The 14,617-nt window shown below is 43.3% G+C and overlaps 1 protein-coding gene across 1 annotated transcript in view; it reads left to right on the forward strand.

Annotated features, from left to right (window-relative positions):
- The first annotated feature begins 1,987 nt into the window (after positions 1 to 1,987).
- Positions 1,988 to 14,617, forward strand: part of Zw10 (zw10 kinetochore protein) — a 36,570-nt gene continuing 23,940 nt past the window's right edge. The window contains exons 1-7 of the mRNA XM_004636498.2: positions 1,988 to 2,174; positions 5,151 to 5,285; positions 9,054 to 9,155; positions 9,318 to 9,395; positions 9,555 to 9,714; positions 12,064 to 12,216; positions 13,086 to 13,277. Of these exons, the coding sequence (XP_004636555.1) occupies positions 2,070 to 2,174; positions 5,151 to 5,285; positions 9,054 to 9,155; positions 9,318 to 9,395; positions 9,555 to 9,714; positions 12,064 to 12,216; positions 13,086 to 13,277 (925 nt within the window). The 5' untranslated portion in view covers positions 1,988 to 2,069. The remainder of the gene's footprint in view (positions 2,175 to 5,150; positions 5,286 to 9,053; positions 9,156 to 9,317; positions 9,396 to 9,554; positions 9,715 to 12,063; positions 12,217 to 13,085; positions 13,278 to 14,617) is intronic.

Consider the following 14,617-nt stretch of genomic DNA (forward strand, 5'->3'; position numbering starts at 1 on the left):
TTTTTTTTGAAGGTTTCAATTGTACTTTATTTCTTCAATAGGCCATATTTTAATGGATACACAGCACTTTTACTTGGCATCAATTATGATTTCATTTAGAAATAGTTTAGCTGTATCATATCAGCTGGCATGATTACTGATCTCTCCATTCCTTGGGGATGACTGCCAACAGGGGAAAGGTTCCATTCTATTCCAATTTCTGTTGCTGTATAGGTCCGTGGAGCAATACAGAATGTGGTTCCATCAACTAATATAGCATTATCTTATTTGCCATGGAAATCAGGTGTACGTTTCTGGCGGCTCTGCCTTGTTACCATTTGTTGAATGCTTCACACCAGAAAACGACCTAATGTGTTTTTGACCAAGGGAAGCATCCTGGAGCTGAAATTGAAATTGTAATTATTGCAGCTGCTGGCTTGGTGCAAACTACTTGCAGATATCAAGAGTCCCGAAAAACTTTTCTTTCTTTCTTTCTTTTTCTTTCTTTCTTTCTTTCTTTCTTTCTTTCTTTCTTTCTTTCTTTCTTTCTTTCTTTCTTTCTTCGTGTGTGGTTCAGGGTAGCCTTAAACTCACTTTGTAGTCAAGGCTGGTCTTGAATTCATGGGAATCCAGACTGTCTTCATGTACATGAAATTGTCAGAGACAGGTCAGCACCTAACTAAGGTTAGCTCCCATAAAATCTTTTTGGTAAAATGGGAGATAATGTAATTTATTGATTGATTTATTTAATTTGGCGGAACTGGGGATTGAATTCAGGCCCTTGCGCTTGCCAGGCGAGTGCTTATTCTACTGAGCCATCTCCTGGGCCCCAGGAGATAATGTTTTAATCAAAAGCAGTACATGTTTATTGCAGAAAAAAATATGATATATTTATATATATATTTATATTTACATATCTGCCAGAAGTCGTATACAGTGTACTGAAATAACAAATGCCTGAGTGCCAGCCAAATAACTCATCGGATTAAAGTGCCAAGGGTCAGGGGTTTGATCCTCAGGGCTGCTATGGTGGACACCCCCCCTTCCTGGAGTGTGCTGAGACAGCAATTGAGACTGGGCATGGAGATGTGCGTGCCTGTAATCCCAGCTCTTGGGAGGCTGTAAACAGGCATATCACTACGAGTCTAGTAGTGAGAGCCTGAACACCCAGTAGACCCTTCCCTAAAATAAAAAATAAAAAATAAAAAAAATAAATAAAAAAGTCTGGAATCTAAGGATCACTACCTTTTGAGATTCTCTTATAATTATAGAGGCCAAAGGTAACATTAATCTTATGATATTTCAACAAATTTAGTATTAAAATATTTATACAAGTTTTTCTTTTCCTGATGCATACATTTTTGGCAGACTATTTTAATGAATCATAATATGCATGGTATACTGCGAACTTCTTGCGGTATGTAATACCTTTTCCTTTTTTTTTGGTATTGGAAATTGAACTCAGGACTTCTCGCTTGCCAGGTAGGAACCTTGCCGCTGAGCTATATCCCCAGCCCTATGCAATATATTTAAATAACAAAACGTAATTTAAAAAAACTATATTTTAGTTAAAATTTTTTTTTCCCTTTTTTGTTTTTGGATTTGGGGACAGGTCTTGCTATATAGTTCAGGATAGTCTTGAACTCGCCGAGATCCTCCGGCATTAGCCTCTGGACTGCTGAGAATGCAAGCGTGCACCACAGCGACCGGGCTGCTGGGCCCCTGCTGTGCCCCTAACACAAAAAGATCCGATGGACTCCTTTGCTCTTCTGGCCAGATAATTTTCCAGATAAACGTTCTAAAGTTGAGGGCGTTTCAGTCAGGTCTGGTTATTTGGTAAAAGCCTTTCACTTCTTCCAGGGAAGAACTGGCGGGAAGCGACGTCGCACTTAAAAACAGCCAAGGAGGAAGTGGCGTCTCCCGCCCCGCGCGGCCTGCTGGGATTTGTAGTGCGGGGCTCCCCTCTGCGCATGCGCCGGGCCTCGTCAGTCGCTTTCCCAGCATCCCGTGCGCGGAAGCCGCTGGCGGGACGGGAGCGAGTGTTGATCCGGCTGCGGTAGAGAACCCCCTGGGCTTCAGGGTCCAGCGCGATGGCTTCCTTCGTGACGGAAGTTTTGGCTCACTCGGGGAGCTTGGAAAAGGAGGATCTCGGCACCCGGATCAGCCGTCTGACTCGGCGGGTGGAGGAGATCAAGGTGAGGGCGGTGCAGCTGTGGGTTGGTTCGAAAGGGACGCCGGGCGGTGCGCGAGGAGGGGCGCGCGGTGGGCGGCCGCAGGTGGGGCGCGCGGGGGCCCCCCGGGGTGGCGGGGTTGAGGGGAGTCCAGGGGACGCTGGGGTGAGGCGGCCTGGAGCTGCGAGCGAGGGGCGTTGCGCGGAGTTTGGGGAGCGGGTGGGTTAGGGGCGCGAGGGCTGGGGAGGAGGGGCGCGCGCGCGCGAGGTGCAGCCGGCGGCCTCGAGAGGGCGGGGCGGGTACTGCGTGTCATCCCCACCCTCTGCTCCGCGGCGAGCGAATGTGGTGGTTCTGGGAGGACGCGGATTGCGCCATCCTCCCTCTGGAGTTTCACCCCTCCCCATGTACATCACAAGTGTCCTCATCCTGAAGCCGCAGAGGCTGAGTGCCGGTGATGCGTACATGACTTGCTGCGCATAGCCGCGCACACTGACCCTTTGAACTGACGTTGTGAGCCTGGCCAGTATTTGCCCTGCGTTCAGGTTTCTTTTCTGTGCAAGCAGGGGTGCCAACGTTAAGTCTGGGCTTGCTGGAGCAACTTTGGCAGGCACCAGGAAAGCACAAGATACAGCTGTTTCTGGCAGCCCTTGATTATGCAAAAGTAGTTGCTTAAATTTTAATTCTCCTGTTACCGGCATCTGTAACACGGCTTTAGGCCTTTTCATTACTTTTTGTGTTGTTGGAAGAGGACAGGCTGTTAGGCTACTTGCATGGGCCTAGGGGCCCCTTGGTGTTCTGCATCTAATTTACCTTCCCTTTCACCGTTTTCCCTGAGTCTTTTTTTTTTTTTTTTTTTTTTTTGCGGAACCGGGGATTGAACTCAGGCACTTGCGCTTGCCAGGTAAGCACTTATTCCACTGAGCCATCTCCTCGGCCCCTTCCCTGAGTCTTAGCTGATGAAGTATTTTGCTCCAAGCAGACCCCATTGGTTTTGTTGTTGTTCCCAGATTTTGCTTCTATTGCTATTCCTTCATCCTTCTACTATTTTTCAATGTGTTTCTATCTATTTTTTAGCTTCTGTCTCAATGGGGTGTTCCGTATAAAATATCCTACATTTTCTCTCAAGAGAAGCAATCTTTTGCATTTATGCACCGGGAGGACAACTGCTGTATTACATTTCAGCCTTGTGTTTTGGTTACTGAATTGCATAGTTTCTTTACTACTTAAAAGAGAGTGAAGGGGGCTGGTGAGATGGCTCAGTGGTCTAAAGCACCTACTTAGAACAAGCTTAGCAAAGCACAGGGACTGCGGTTCAATCCCCCAGCACCACATGCCAGCCAGCCCTGTCCCCTGGTGGGCTGAGCTGGCCACACACAAATAAATAGATAAATAAATAGGAAAAAAAAAAAGCTTAAAAAAAAAAAAAAAAAAAAAAGTGAAGAACCAGCATAATTCTTGTATCTTTTAAAGCACTGAATAACTCAATGTAGAATATTCAACAATTTGCTTTTTTTAAATTTTAAATATTGAATGTTTATTAAAAAGCATCAAAATCTTCAACATTGACTTTCTGATGTACAAAATCTAAAAAAAATAAATTCTTGTAGGAACTACAATGAATGGTTGTAGTTTATGAATAACACTTTATGAAAGTAATACTATATTTCAACCATAACACCTAAGGCCTCCTGTACACAGTACAACAGCAATTTCCATACACACATATCATTTACACAGCACATGGGCTTTGTTTTCCTGGCCTTCTTGCAGAACACACGTGCATTTCAGTGGTCTTGCTATTTTTTTTCTTTTTCTTCTATTTTATTTTATTGAGAAACAAATATCAACGAGACAGTTTCAAAGCTGATTAACAGGACATTTTCAATAATTAATACATTGTACATTGTTAATCTTCTTAGTGGCTATCCATAGTACAGGAAGCAGACAGGATATTGTGTCCAAACACTATTACTACAAATCTTTCTTCTTATTGAATTAAGCGAAGGTAGCTGTACATCTATCCTAACTATTCTGCACATACAAATGCAGAATGGTCCTTTCTTTGTATTCCCCTTGTTTTCCTGTCAGAGATGGGTATTCCATTGGCATCTAAATATTATAGGTGCTTGAATTCAGCAAAACAATTCAACATAGTCCAGCAGTCTACAATAGTATTGGGTCAATAATTTGTTTTTTAAGCTAATTTAAATTAAAGGAGATAATGAAATGCAAATCATTTTTAGTTTTAGAGTAAGGCCTAACAATTTTATAGGCAAGAAGAAAGAAATTAATAATATTGAAATGTTCAGATCATGGACTTAATTTATCCCCTTACACTCTTTTCTGTTTGATATGTGGTTAGACTAGTAGATTTAGTCTCATATAGTTGAATGAGGACTTCTTACTCCACCTTTCTCTTTTCTAGAACTTTACAATCTTTCTGTACCACCTGGTTTGGTCATTGCCTGCCTGTGTGCCCGTCTGTCTGTCTGTTTCTCTCTAGTACTGGAATTGAACTCAGGATGCTGTGCATGCTGGGCAGGTGCTTGTGCTGCTCAGCTATATCCCTGGCTCTTGGTCATTGTCTTTACATGTTAATAATGACGGGACCCTTAAGGGTGGGAATAATGTGTTTTTAAAATAAACTCATTGGTTTGGAGGGAAGGTTGTGTGTTAACTGCTAAGAAAGCTGCAACATAAAAAAGATGTCTTTCCTCCCCCCAAAATCTCTTTTAATTTGTTTTTATTACTCTGTTTATAATACATAATGATTACGTTTATTGTGGTGCGTCGGTACATGAACAGAAGACATCTTTTTGAAAAACATGTCTTATGGGAAGATGTGGTTTTTCATACTGGGAATCAAACTCAGGACCACGTGCTTGCCAGGCAGGCTCTGTGCCATTGAACTGTATCCCTGGCCCCAAGGTATATATGTGTTGTAAGAGTTCCCTACTCATCTCACCGTCTTGTATTATGATTCTTTGTCGTCTGTCGTAGGGCGAGGTGTGCAGTATGATCAGCAAGAAGTACAGCGAGTTCCTCCCAAGCATGCAGAGTGCACAGGACCTGGTTACACAGGTTGCTAAGTTGTCTGATGACATTGACTTGCTGAAGTCCAGGATAGAGAGCGAGGTAAGAAGTGTTTGTTATGTCGGGCGTATCTATAGGAAGGTGGTTTAGCATCTTGATTTCTAAGTAAACTCAATTCTGTAAAACTTTTCAAGACCTCACTTTTTTTTTTTAACGTATTTAGTATAGGGTCTACAGGGTCTCACTACGTAGATCAGACTCTGTAGTGGTCCTCCTTTTTTCAGCCTCCCAAGTGCTGGAATTACAGGTGTACGCCACCCTGCCCAGTCTTAGTCACAGTCTTAGTGCATCCCAGGGTTGAAGCTGGCACCAGAAGGGCTTGTGGTGCCAGGGATCAAAGACCAGCCCCTGCGCTCTGCCTAAGCAGGCACTTTAGTCCGCTGAGCTATCTGGCTGGCCAAGACCTCACATTTCTTCTTTGTAAATGGTAGATCATTGAACCAAATGATTGTAGGATGAATTTTATGCTAAATATATTTTTAAAACTCTTAACTCTTCCATGGTAAAAAGTTTCTTAGCTACAATAATAATCTTGCATTTGAGGAGTACTTTGCAGATTAATATTATGACTTTGTGTTCATAAGAAAGTAAAAACAGACAAAACTTAGAGCGAGGTCATTTGGTCTTTTGTCTTCTCTTAGTATGAAATGATCCCCCTTCCACATTCAAGTCGGGGCCTTGGGTGTGTGAGGCCAGCGCTGTGCCACTGAGCGACACCCGCAGCCCCTATTGCATCTCTGAGGGCCCTAGTATTCTTGGATCTGCAGCTGTCCTCAACATACTCCAGCTCACTGCAATCCTTACTTTGGCCCTTTCCTGGAAGTGGCAGGATTTGTCCATCACAACTGCTCTACTTTCTGTCGTAGAGCTGCTTTCCTTGGGTGTGCAGCTGGTCTTTGCTTTTCTTTCACAATGTCACTTTTTGGGCTGACACTCTATATACTTCCTTTTTTTAAAATGTATTTTGTACAGGGTCTCACTACGCAGCTCATACTCTGTTTTCAGCCTCCCCAGCACTGGGATTACAGGCATGCACCACCACATCTGGACTTGGTTGCCAGCTCAGTGAGCCCCTGGGGTGGGGCCCACATGGCATGCAGGACTGGGGATCGAATCCTGGTCCTAGTGCTTGCCAAAACAGGCGCTTTAGTCTGCTGAGCTATCTTACCAGCCCCTTAAAGTTTATTTGTTTATTTTTTATGTATTTGGTACGGGGGTCTACAGGGTCTCACTACACAGAATGGACTCATAGTGATCCTCCTGTTTTCAGCCTCCCAAGTGCTAGGGTGATGGGCAGGCACTGCCACACCCAGTCTCACTCCCCATCTCAGGGTGCCCTGGGGGAGGGGCTGGCACTGCAGATGAGGGATTGATTTTCAGCCACTATGCTCTGTCTAAAAGCAGGCTCTTTAGTCTGCTGAGCTATCTGGCCAGCCCAGTTGGATGTTTTAAAGATGTTTATTCAGTCATTTTGTGTATTGAGCACCTCCAGGATACAAGATGCTGAAGGATGAAGTACGTGATGTATCAGTTTCAAGGTAGATGTAGATGAGTAGAATAGTATGATGAACTGTTATGCAGGGATAATTCAGTTACAGAAAGGAAAGCCTCATTAAGGATGACTTCCTGTAGAAATAGAATCCCAATGAAATGTTGAGTGGTTGGCAGTTGGTTAGGCCCCAGGTGAAAGAGAAGTGTGTGTGAAGAGGTAAGGAACTGTACTGAGTCACTTTTGGGAGCTGCAAGTCTTCCACATGACTAATGTTAGGGAATACCAGGGAAGGGACATGAGGTTGGATTAGAATGGTAAGGGAACACTTGGTGTGTCAATTTGGTATTATGGGTATCATCTTGACAGCGTCCAAGCTTTGGAGAATTTTAAGCAAGGCAACAGTGTCAGATTTGAATTTCAAAAGTTCTATTCTGGGGGCTGGGGAGATGGCTCAGTAGAATAAGCGCTTCCCTGGCAAGCGCAAGGGCCTGAGTTCAATCCCTGGTTCTGCAAGAAAAAAAAAAAATCCATTCTGCTTGCCCTTTAAAGAAGGGACTTGAGGGAAATGAGCTTGGGAAATGGGAAGGCAGAGTGTTGGAAGGCTGTGAAAAGAACTCAGGAGAAACGAGATGGTGACCTGTTCTAAAGTCAGTGGCAATGGGGATGGAGATGGTTAACGTTGGTTTTTGTTTTCATGGCTGAAGCTGGTTTTTCTCATGACTGAGTTTTAGCTACAGATTAAGGGGAAGGTGTTAAGGAGGCACATCAGTTAAGACCCAGTAAAGGTGAACATCACATGTCATTTCTGCATAAATCCTGATGGTAAGATATTAGACGTGTGTAGTCACACTGCTTAAGAAGGAATCTGGAGCATGTAGTCCAGTTGAGTGCCAGTACTGTGGAAATAAAGGGCAGAGGACTTCAGAGGGCCAGGTTGTACCTCGCACCATCCATGTGCATGCTTAGAGGCTAGGAAAATGGTGTAGACCTGACTGAAGTGATAGTATTTAGAAATTGAGACTGATACTTGGATTGGATAAGTGTTGTGGAGAAAATGTGTCCCATTCAGTCGTAGGATGTTAGCAGCAATCTTCAGCTCTACTAGAAGTCCGAATTCCCTTGCTGTGACCAAAGGAATGTCTTCAGACATTATCAGATTTCATGGATAAGGGTAGGGCAGAGTCTCCCTCAGAATAAGAAGGTGGCAAAGGAGAAAGTAAGAGTATCAGTATGTGGGTGGATTGATCAGAGAGAAAATGAGGTGCCCAAAAAGAAAATAAAAGGGGTGGCCAGGGAACTAGGTGGGAAGTCAGTAGAGACAAGGATAAGACTGTTTAGAAGGCAAGAAAGTAAACTCTGAATGTTGTTAGTTGAATGCTAGTGATGTATGCTTTGCACATGCAACAAGGAATTACTTGATTGGTGTTTTGCCAAGAACAGCTGGTGGAACGGTGGGACTGGAAACCAGATCACAGTGAGGAGTGGGGTGAGGAGAGAACCTAGGGGGAGAGCAGAGGCAGTGAGCGTGCGTCAGGGTTTTGAGAAGTTTACTTGTGTGCAGGCGGAGAGAAACAAGGCAGCTCGAGAAACAGGATGATTGCTGAAATGGGGGGAAGTTTTTCTTGAAGATGGGGACATTTTAACTTATTTAAATCTGATGGGAGGAGCCATGCATGGCGGGAGTTTGATCACTATATTTCATGAATGGAGACTCAGGGAGAGGTTAAAGGTACAGAAGGGAGGAAACAAGTGATGTAAAGCCTCGGAAGAGAGGGGGCATATTGGGCGGTGGATTCTGTTTCAACATAGAAAAATGTTTTTAACAGTTAAAACTGTTCATCTGTAGAATGAGGTAGTATCACTTTGCATGAGGGCACTTTGCTAGTAGTACTAGAAGATGAACTCTCTGTTGAGGGAAAACAGTTAAAATTGAGAATAAAAAGCTGGGCGTGCTTGTACGGGTCTAATTCCAGCAGCCAGGAGGCTAAGGCAGGAGGACAGCTGTGAATTACATTGACCTGCTGTGCCTAGGTACAGTACAGCTTAATAGTACTTACTTTTTTATTTTTTATTTATTTATTTTTTGCCGAACCGGGGATTGAACTCAGGCCCTTGCGCTTGCCAGGCAAGTGCTTATTCTACTGTACTTTTTTATTTGTAAAAAAATACAAAATAGTGATAGACAAAAGAAACAGCATTAGAAACAATACAAATTTTCACTAAGCAAAGTAATAGGAATTCAGCAGTGGTTGCTGTATTACATGATGTTATCTTCAAATTGGTTGCTCAGTAGTGCTTACTTTTGCTGTATGAATTAGGTCCGCCGGGATCTTCATGTATCAACTGCTGAATTTACAGACTTGAAGCAACAGTTGGAGAGAGACTCCATAGTCCTGAGTTTGCTTAAACAGCTGCAAGAGGTTAGTCACCTCAACTTTAGTGGTTTCTGGTGAGAAAGCTTATTTTTTCCAATTAGTCTCATTGTTCAGTGTGTATTCCCTGACTAAATGATGGATTTATTAAAAAAAAAATTCAAAAATAGAAACGAGACACATGCCTAATAACTTTGCCTTATCTTTTAGTTTTCTACTGCTATTGAAGAATATAACTGTGCATTGGCAGAGAAGAAGTATGTCGCTGCAGCTCGGCATCTGGAAGAGGTACTAAGCGCTTTCTCCAAAGCGTGGCCCATTAGTACCTTAGAGAATTTGTTTTTAGACTACTTTGTGCTCTGTGCGTTGTGTGTCATTGTGTACGCTTTATCTCAGTTGCTCTGAGTCCAGATGGAACAGTTAACAGTGATTTTATTTCACTACCAGGCACAGAAATGCTTGAAGTTATTAAAATCAAGAAAGTGTTTTGATTTAAAAATGTTGAAATCGCTCAGCATGGAGCTTACAATACAGAAACAGAACATCCTGTATCATCTTGGAGAAGAGTGGCAGAAGTTGATTGTGTGGAAGTTCCCACCGGCAAAAGGTGCTGCTGAATTCAGGTGGACTGCTTTGCTTCATCTGCCTGAACCATTCTGGCCCCTGGATATATGCTACATACCCTATTTTGTATAAGAACCTCCCAAGTCTGTGTTGACTTATCGTGTTAAACAAGATCCTTTGTTAGGAGCAACTTGGCTGAGCCCCAGAATTGTTCTTGGTTTCCTCTCCTTCCATCCCTCTTTCTGTCCCCTTCCTCAGGAAGGGGTATTGGGTGGTTGGGAGTCGTGTGAGGGTACGATGGAGGAGTGTGTTAGTCGCTTTCCTGTCACTGGGACAAAATACATGACAGCTGCAATCTTTATTTGTTTATCTTTTTGAGACAGGGTCTCACTATACAGTTCAGGCTGGCCTTGAGCTCATTTTGTAGACCAGGTGTGCGCAATTTAAAGGATAGATTTGTTTTGGTTCACATTTCCAGTCTATAGCTGGCTGGATCCAGGGCAGAAATAGAACGGCAGAGGGGCTTGGTGAGGAAAAAAGTACTCAACTGTGGTAGTCAGGAAGCAGGGAGCCCAGGGAGGAGCCAGGGACCCAGATGTACATTCATGCCCCTCAGTGACCTTCCTCTAGCCAGGCTCCACCTCCTAGCAAATCAACTGTAGTTCTCCCATGATCCAGTCCCCTTCCAAACACAGAGACATTTGGGGAACATTTTAGACATAAACCATAACAAGGTGGTAGTAGTTTGAGACTGCACTTTCTCTGTGGGAAGCAGCTGTTAGCACTGGCCCTCATCCCTGTGGTGTGTCTTGGCTAGAAAGCTTTAGAAAGGTGTTTAATCATTCTCTGTCTCACTGAGGGAAAAGGCTGGGTCAGTGGGCCTGTGAGGGCTTTGGCTTAATTATTATGTTTTCAATTCTTGGGGAAAATATGGTGACAAGATGATGAAACAGAAGTTGTTTTCAAGATGAGGCCATAGGGCCACTCTGGCTCTCACTGCTTTGTGCTGATTGGCTGTTCACTCCTCAGCCCGCCTCTTGCTGGGAGCTCCCTTGATGTGTTTGCTCTGAGAGTGAAATCTCAGAAGGTGTTTGTAAAGGACGTGCAGTTGTAGCGGGCGTGTTTTCCAGCGCAGGATCTTGAAATTGAGTGTATTTCAGGGGACACTTCGTAATCTCCCTTTGCTTCTTTTCCTATATGTGTTGGCCTCTATGTATGGCTGTCATATATTTTGAAGGAAATCTAGAACTTACTAGATTGTGTTTTCATGTAGACTATAAATTAATAGAGATAGCAGGTGTGTTGAACTCTATGTTATAATGTGTTCTACCTGTTAAACTTGTTAGGAAGACTTTTTTTTTTGTAAAAGAACATGAAAGGATGGGGATGTAGCTCAGTTTAGAGTGTTTGATTGGCATGTGTTAAACCCTGGGTTCAGTTCCCAATAACACACACACACACACACACACACACACACACACGAGGAAGGGGAGGCCTATGGAACTAGGAATTCATTTTTTATTCCTGGCTTTCATTCATTCAGTAGTTAGCATTTCTTTTAGCCTTATTTTTCTTTTGTACCTAATGTGGTTCTTTTTTTTTTAGGGAAGGGTCTACAGGGTGTTCAGGGTCTCACTACTAGATCGGACTTGTAGTGATCCACCTGTTTACAGCCTTCCAAGAACTGGGATTATATTTGGCTGGCCCTCCTAATGCGGTTCTTGATAGGATTTTGAGGGTTGCAGCAGGAGAAACTGGCAGGAGAAAAAGGGAAAGGGGCTTTATTATCTTTGAAGACTCAGAATCTGGGGAAGATAAATTCTCTGGATTGGAACAAAGGGAGGCTGAGGCTTTTATGGCCTTTAGCCACAGGTGGAGTTTGAGGGGGATGTTTATATACAACTGAGGAACTGATTGCGTCTTCCCTGTGGCATTGGGAAGGGTGAAAAGAAATTGCACCCTGGGCTGAGTTGGAGAAGAAGGGGGGAGGTGATCTCTGGGAAGATGAGCTGTTTTTTTTTTAATGAGCAAAATATATTTATTGAGAGAAAGAAAGCTCCTGTCCAAGAGAGGGACAGGAGGGGGGCCCGAGCGGGTAGTTCCCCTTGAGCTGTTGTTTTAAGGACTGCAGTCATATTAGATGGTGACCATAAAAATTTAGTAATTCATACTATAGCTGGAACCTATCACTTCTTTGATTGTATGAAACAGTCATTTTCTTTTAAAGACATATCCAAGGACTGTGTGTCGTAATTACTATTTGGGTGCATTAGAAGTGTCTAGCAAGGCAGCCACGTGTTTAGGCATCTTGGTAGTTAGTGGGCTCTAAAGCCCAGGACTGCGAGCCTCTTGTGTTGCTGAAGCACCTGATGTTTTTCTTCTTTTTTCCTAGATACCAGTGCTTTAGAATTGTGCCTGCAAACAGAGCTTCATTTATGCACTGAACAGTCCCAGAAAGAGGAGATGATGCCTGTACCACCCATCAGCTCTGTCCTTGCGGCATTTTCTATTCTTGGAGAACTACAGACTAAGCTTAAATCATTTGGTAAAGCATCCTGTTTTGTTTGGTTTCCATGAATTCGCAGGAGGTGTAGTGCCAAAGGAATGATAGAAAAGCTTATGAAATATTCTCTATACAGTATCAAAGAGAATTGTCATAAATACTGCTTTGATTATGAGCTTGGGTCATTTTTAAAGATAAATTAATTTCTATAAATTCATTTATATGTAGTAAAAGTCTGTCTATGACCTGGAAAACTTTAGTGCATTGTTGTGGTGTAGGTGTTTTGGTTATAAAGCTTGAGGGTCCTTTTTCTTTTTTTTTGAGGGTCCTTTTTTTGTTTTTGCTTTTGTTTTTTGGTGGATTGGGGATTGAACCCAGAGTCTTTCCAGTTTACCTGAATCCTCAAACCTTTAAAAAATTTTTTATTTTGGGCCAGGGAGATGGCTCAGTAGAATAAGTGCTTCCTTGGCAAGTGCAAGGGCCTGAGTTCAATCCCCAGTTCTGCCAAAAAAAAAAAAAATTTTTTTTAATTGAGATAGGATCTCCTTAAGGTGCCCAGGCCCGCCTTAACCTTCAGCCCTTTCTCCTCCCCCTCCTTCTCCTTTTCCTTTATGTTTTTAAAAAGGCACTAGGGAATGAACCCAAGGCTTTTCCACCAAGCTATGTCCCCAGCCCATTCTTTATTTGGAGATAGGGCTCAGCTTAGGGAGTCACTAAATCTGCCCTGACTGGGCTTAAACTTGCAGTCCTCTTGCCTCAGCCTCCCAGAGTGCTGGGATGACGAGGCGTGCATCACCATGCACAGCTGAAACTTGTGTTCTGCCTTAGTCTTCAGACTGCTGGGATTATAGGCATCTGTGCCTTGCCCAGCTTCTAGCGATTTTTTGATGAGTGTTTGCGTGCTTTTTCAGGTCAGATGTTGCTGAAGTACATCCTCAGGCCTCTGGCGTCCTGCCCGTCCCTTCATGCTGTGGTAGAGAACCAGACGAATGCAGTTGTGGTTCGCTTTGAGTCTCGGATGACCGAGCTGGAGCATCCGTCGCCGTCTGAAGTTTTCGCAAAGATCCAGCTGGTACTGGAAGTGCTCCAGAAGCATCTCCTAGGTGTGTACCCAAAGCAGTGCTTTCGTATTGCTTAAGAGTTTTAAAAAGTGAGTGTTATTTTAGGGTGGAAATGCCCATAATGTGAGTGAAGGAATGGTCTGAAGCCAGTTACGCCAGTGGAACAAAACAGACCTTGTTTCTTGCCTCCTTTGCATGTCTTCTCTCCCTGAGGCTGGCAAGTTGGGCCTCAGGACTCCCCAGATTCTGTGATTATAATGTTATTTTAGTTGGATTCTGGGATGTAGTTCTCTTGCTGGACTTCTAATAGCATAACATTTTGGGAATCTTGTATTCGTTGTAGGAACCCAGTGGTGTTTTACATATTCCACAGAAAAATTCCCATTAGCGTTATAAGCTAACTACATTGAACAGGAAATAAATTGTACTTCAATTTGGCTTTATTGGTTAGATCTTTGTATAATAACAGATAGTTTCTGTGTTGCTTTGAATCAATATTTTGGATTGTTACACTGTTAAAAGTGAAGTTTTTTCTGTTTTATTTTAACAATGTTTTTTGGTTTAGTTGAGTTGCCCTTTTTCTTTTTTTTCTTTTGCTTTTCTTTGTTGTCTTGTTGAATAATCCATCCAACATTCTTGTCTGGAAAAAGTGAAGAAGAATTGCTTCTATTGTTCAGAAATCTTCTTGCCATGTTTGTACTGTTACACATAAATCACAGAGAGGGCGTGGTGCTGCACACCCTTGTAGTTCTGGCACTCAGGAGGCCGAAGCAGGAGGCGCATGGGTTCAAGACCAGTCCCAACTACACAGTGACACCCTGTCTTAAAGGTGTTTTTTCTGATATAAAGTAAGGAGTTCCTTATATTATTTTGACATGAGCAGAGAGCTCTAAAGCCCTCTGTCAACTACAGAAATCCAGGGTAGTTTGTCTTATCCCTAGATTGTCTGTTTTGTTTTTTTTTTCTTTTGGGTGGGACTGGGGATCGAACTCAGGCTCTTACACTTGCCAGGCAAGCGCTTATTCTACTGAGCCCTCTCCCCGTCCGCCTAGGTTCTCTGTTAAGGCAGAAGTAGAATTATATTTTTGTTAGATGTAAACAAGAGTTGGAAGCAACGCACCTAGGGATTGAAAGGTGTCAGAGCTGCTTAAACTGGTGCTCTCTGCTGTGTGCATCTTCTCAGCCCCATTGCTGGTCTGTGGGCCTTCCAGAGCGCTGTGAGTGAGAAGGAACCCACTTGGTGAGGTGTGCCATCTTGATCGGGGTAACTGTATTTGGAAGGTTGCTGTTTTGATTTTTAAAACTCATCTCTCCTATCTGTACTCAACACTGCTGGCATTGTAGATGTGTGCCCCCATGTCTGCCCTAGACAACGTATTTAT

Source organism: Octodon degus, unplaced genomic scaffold, assembly GCF_000260255.1.
Source record: "Octodon degus isolate 3935 unplaced genomic scaffold, OctDeg1.0 scaffold00080, whole genome shotgun sequence".
Lineage (NCBI taxonomy): Eukaryota > Metazoa > Chordata > Mammalia > Rodentia > Octodontidae > Octodon > Octodon degus.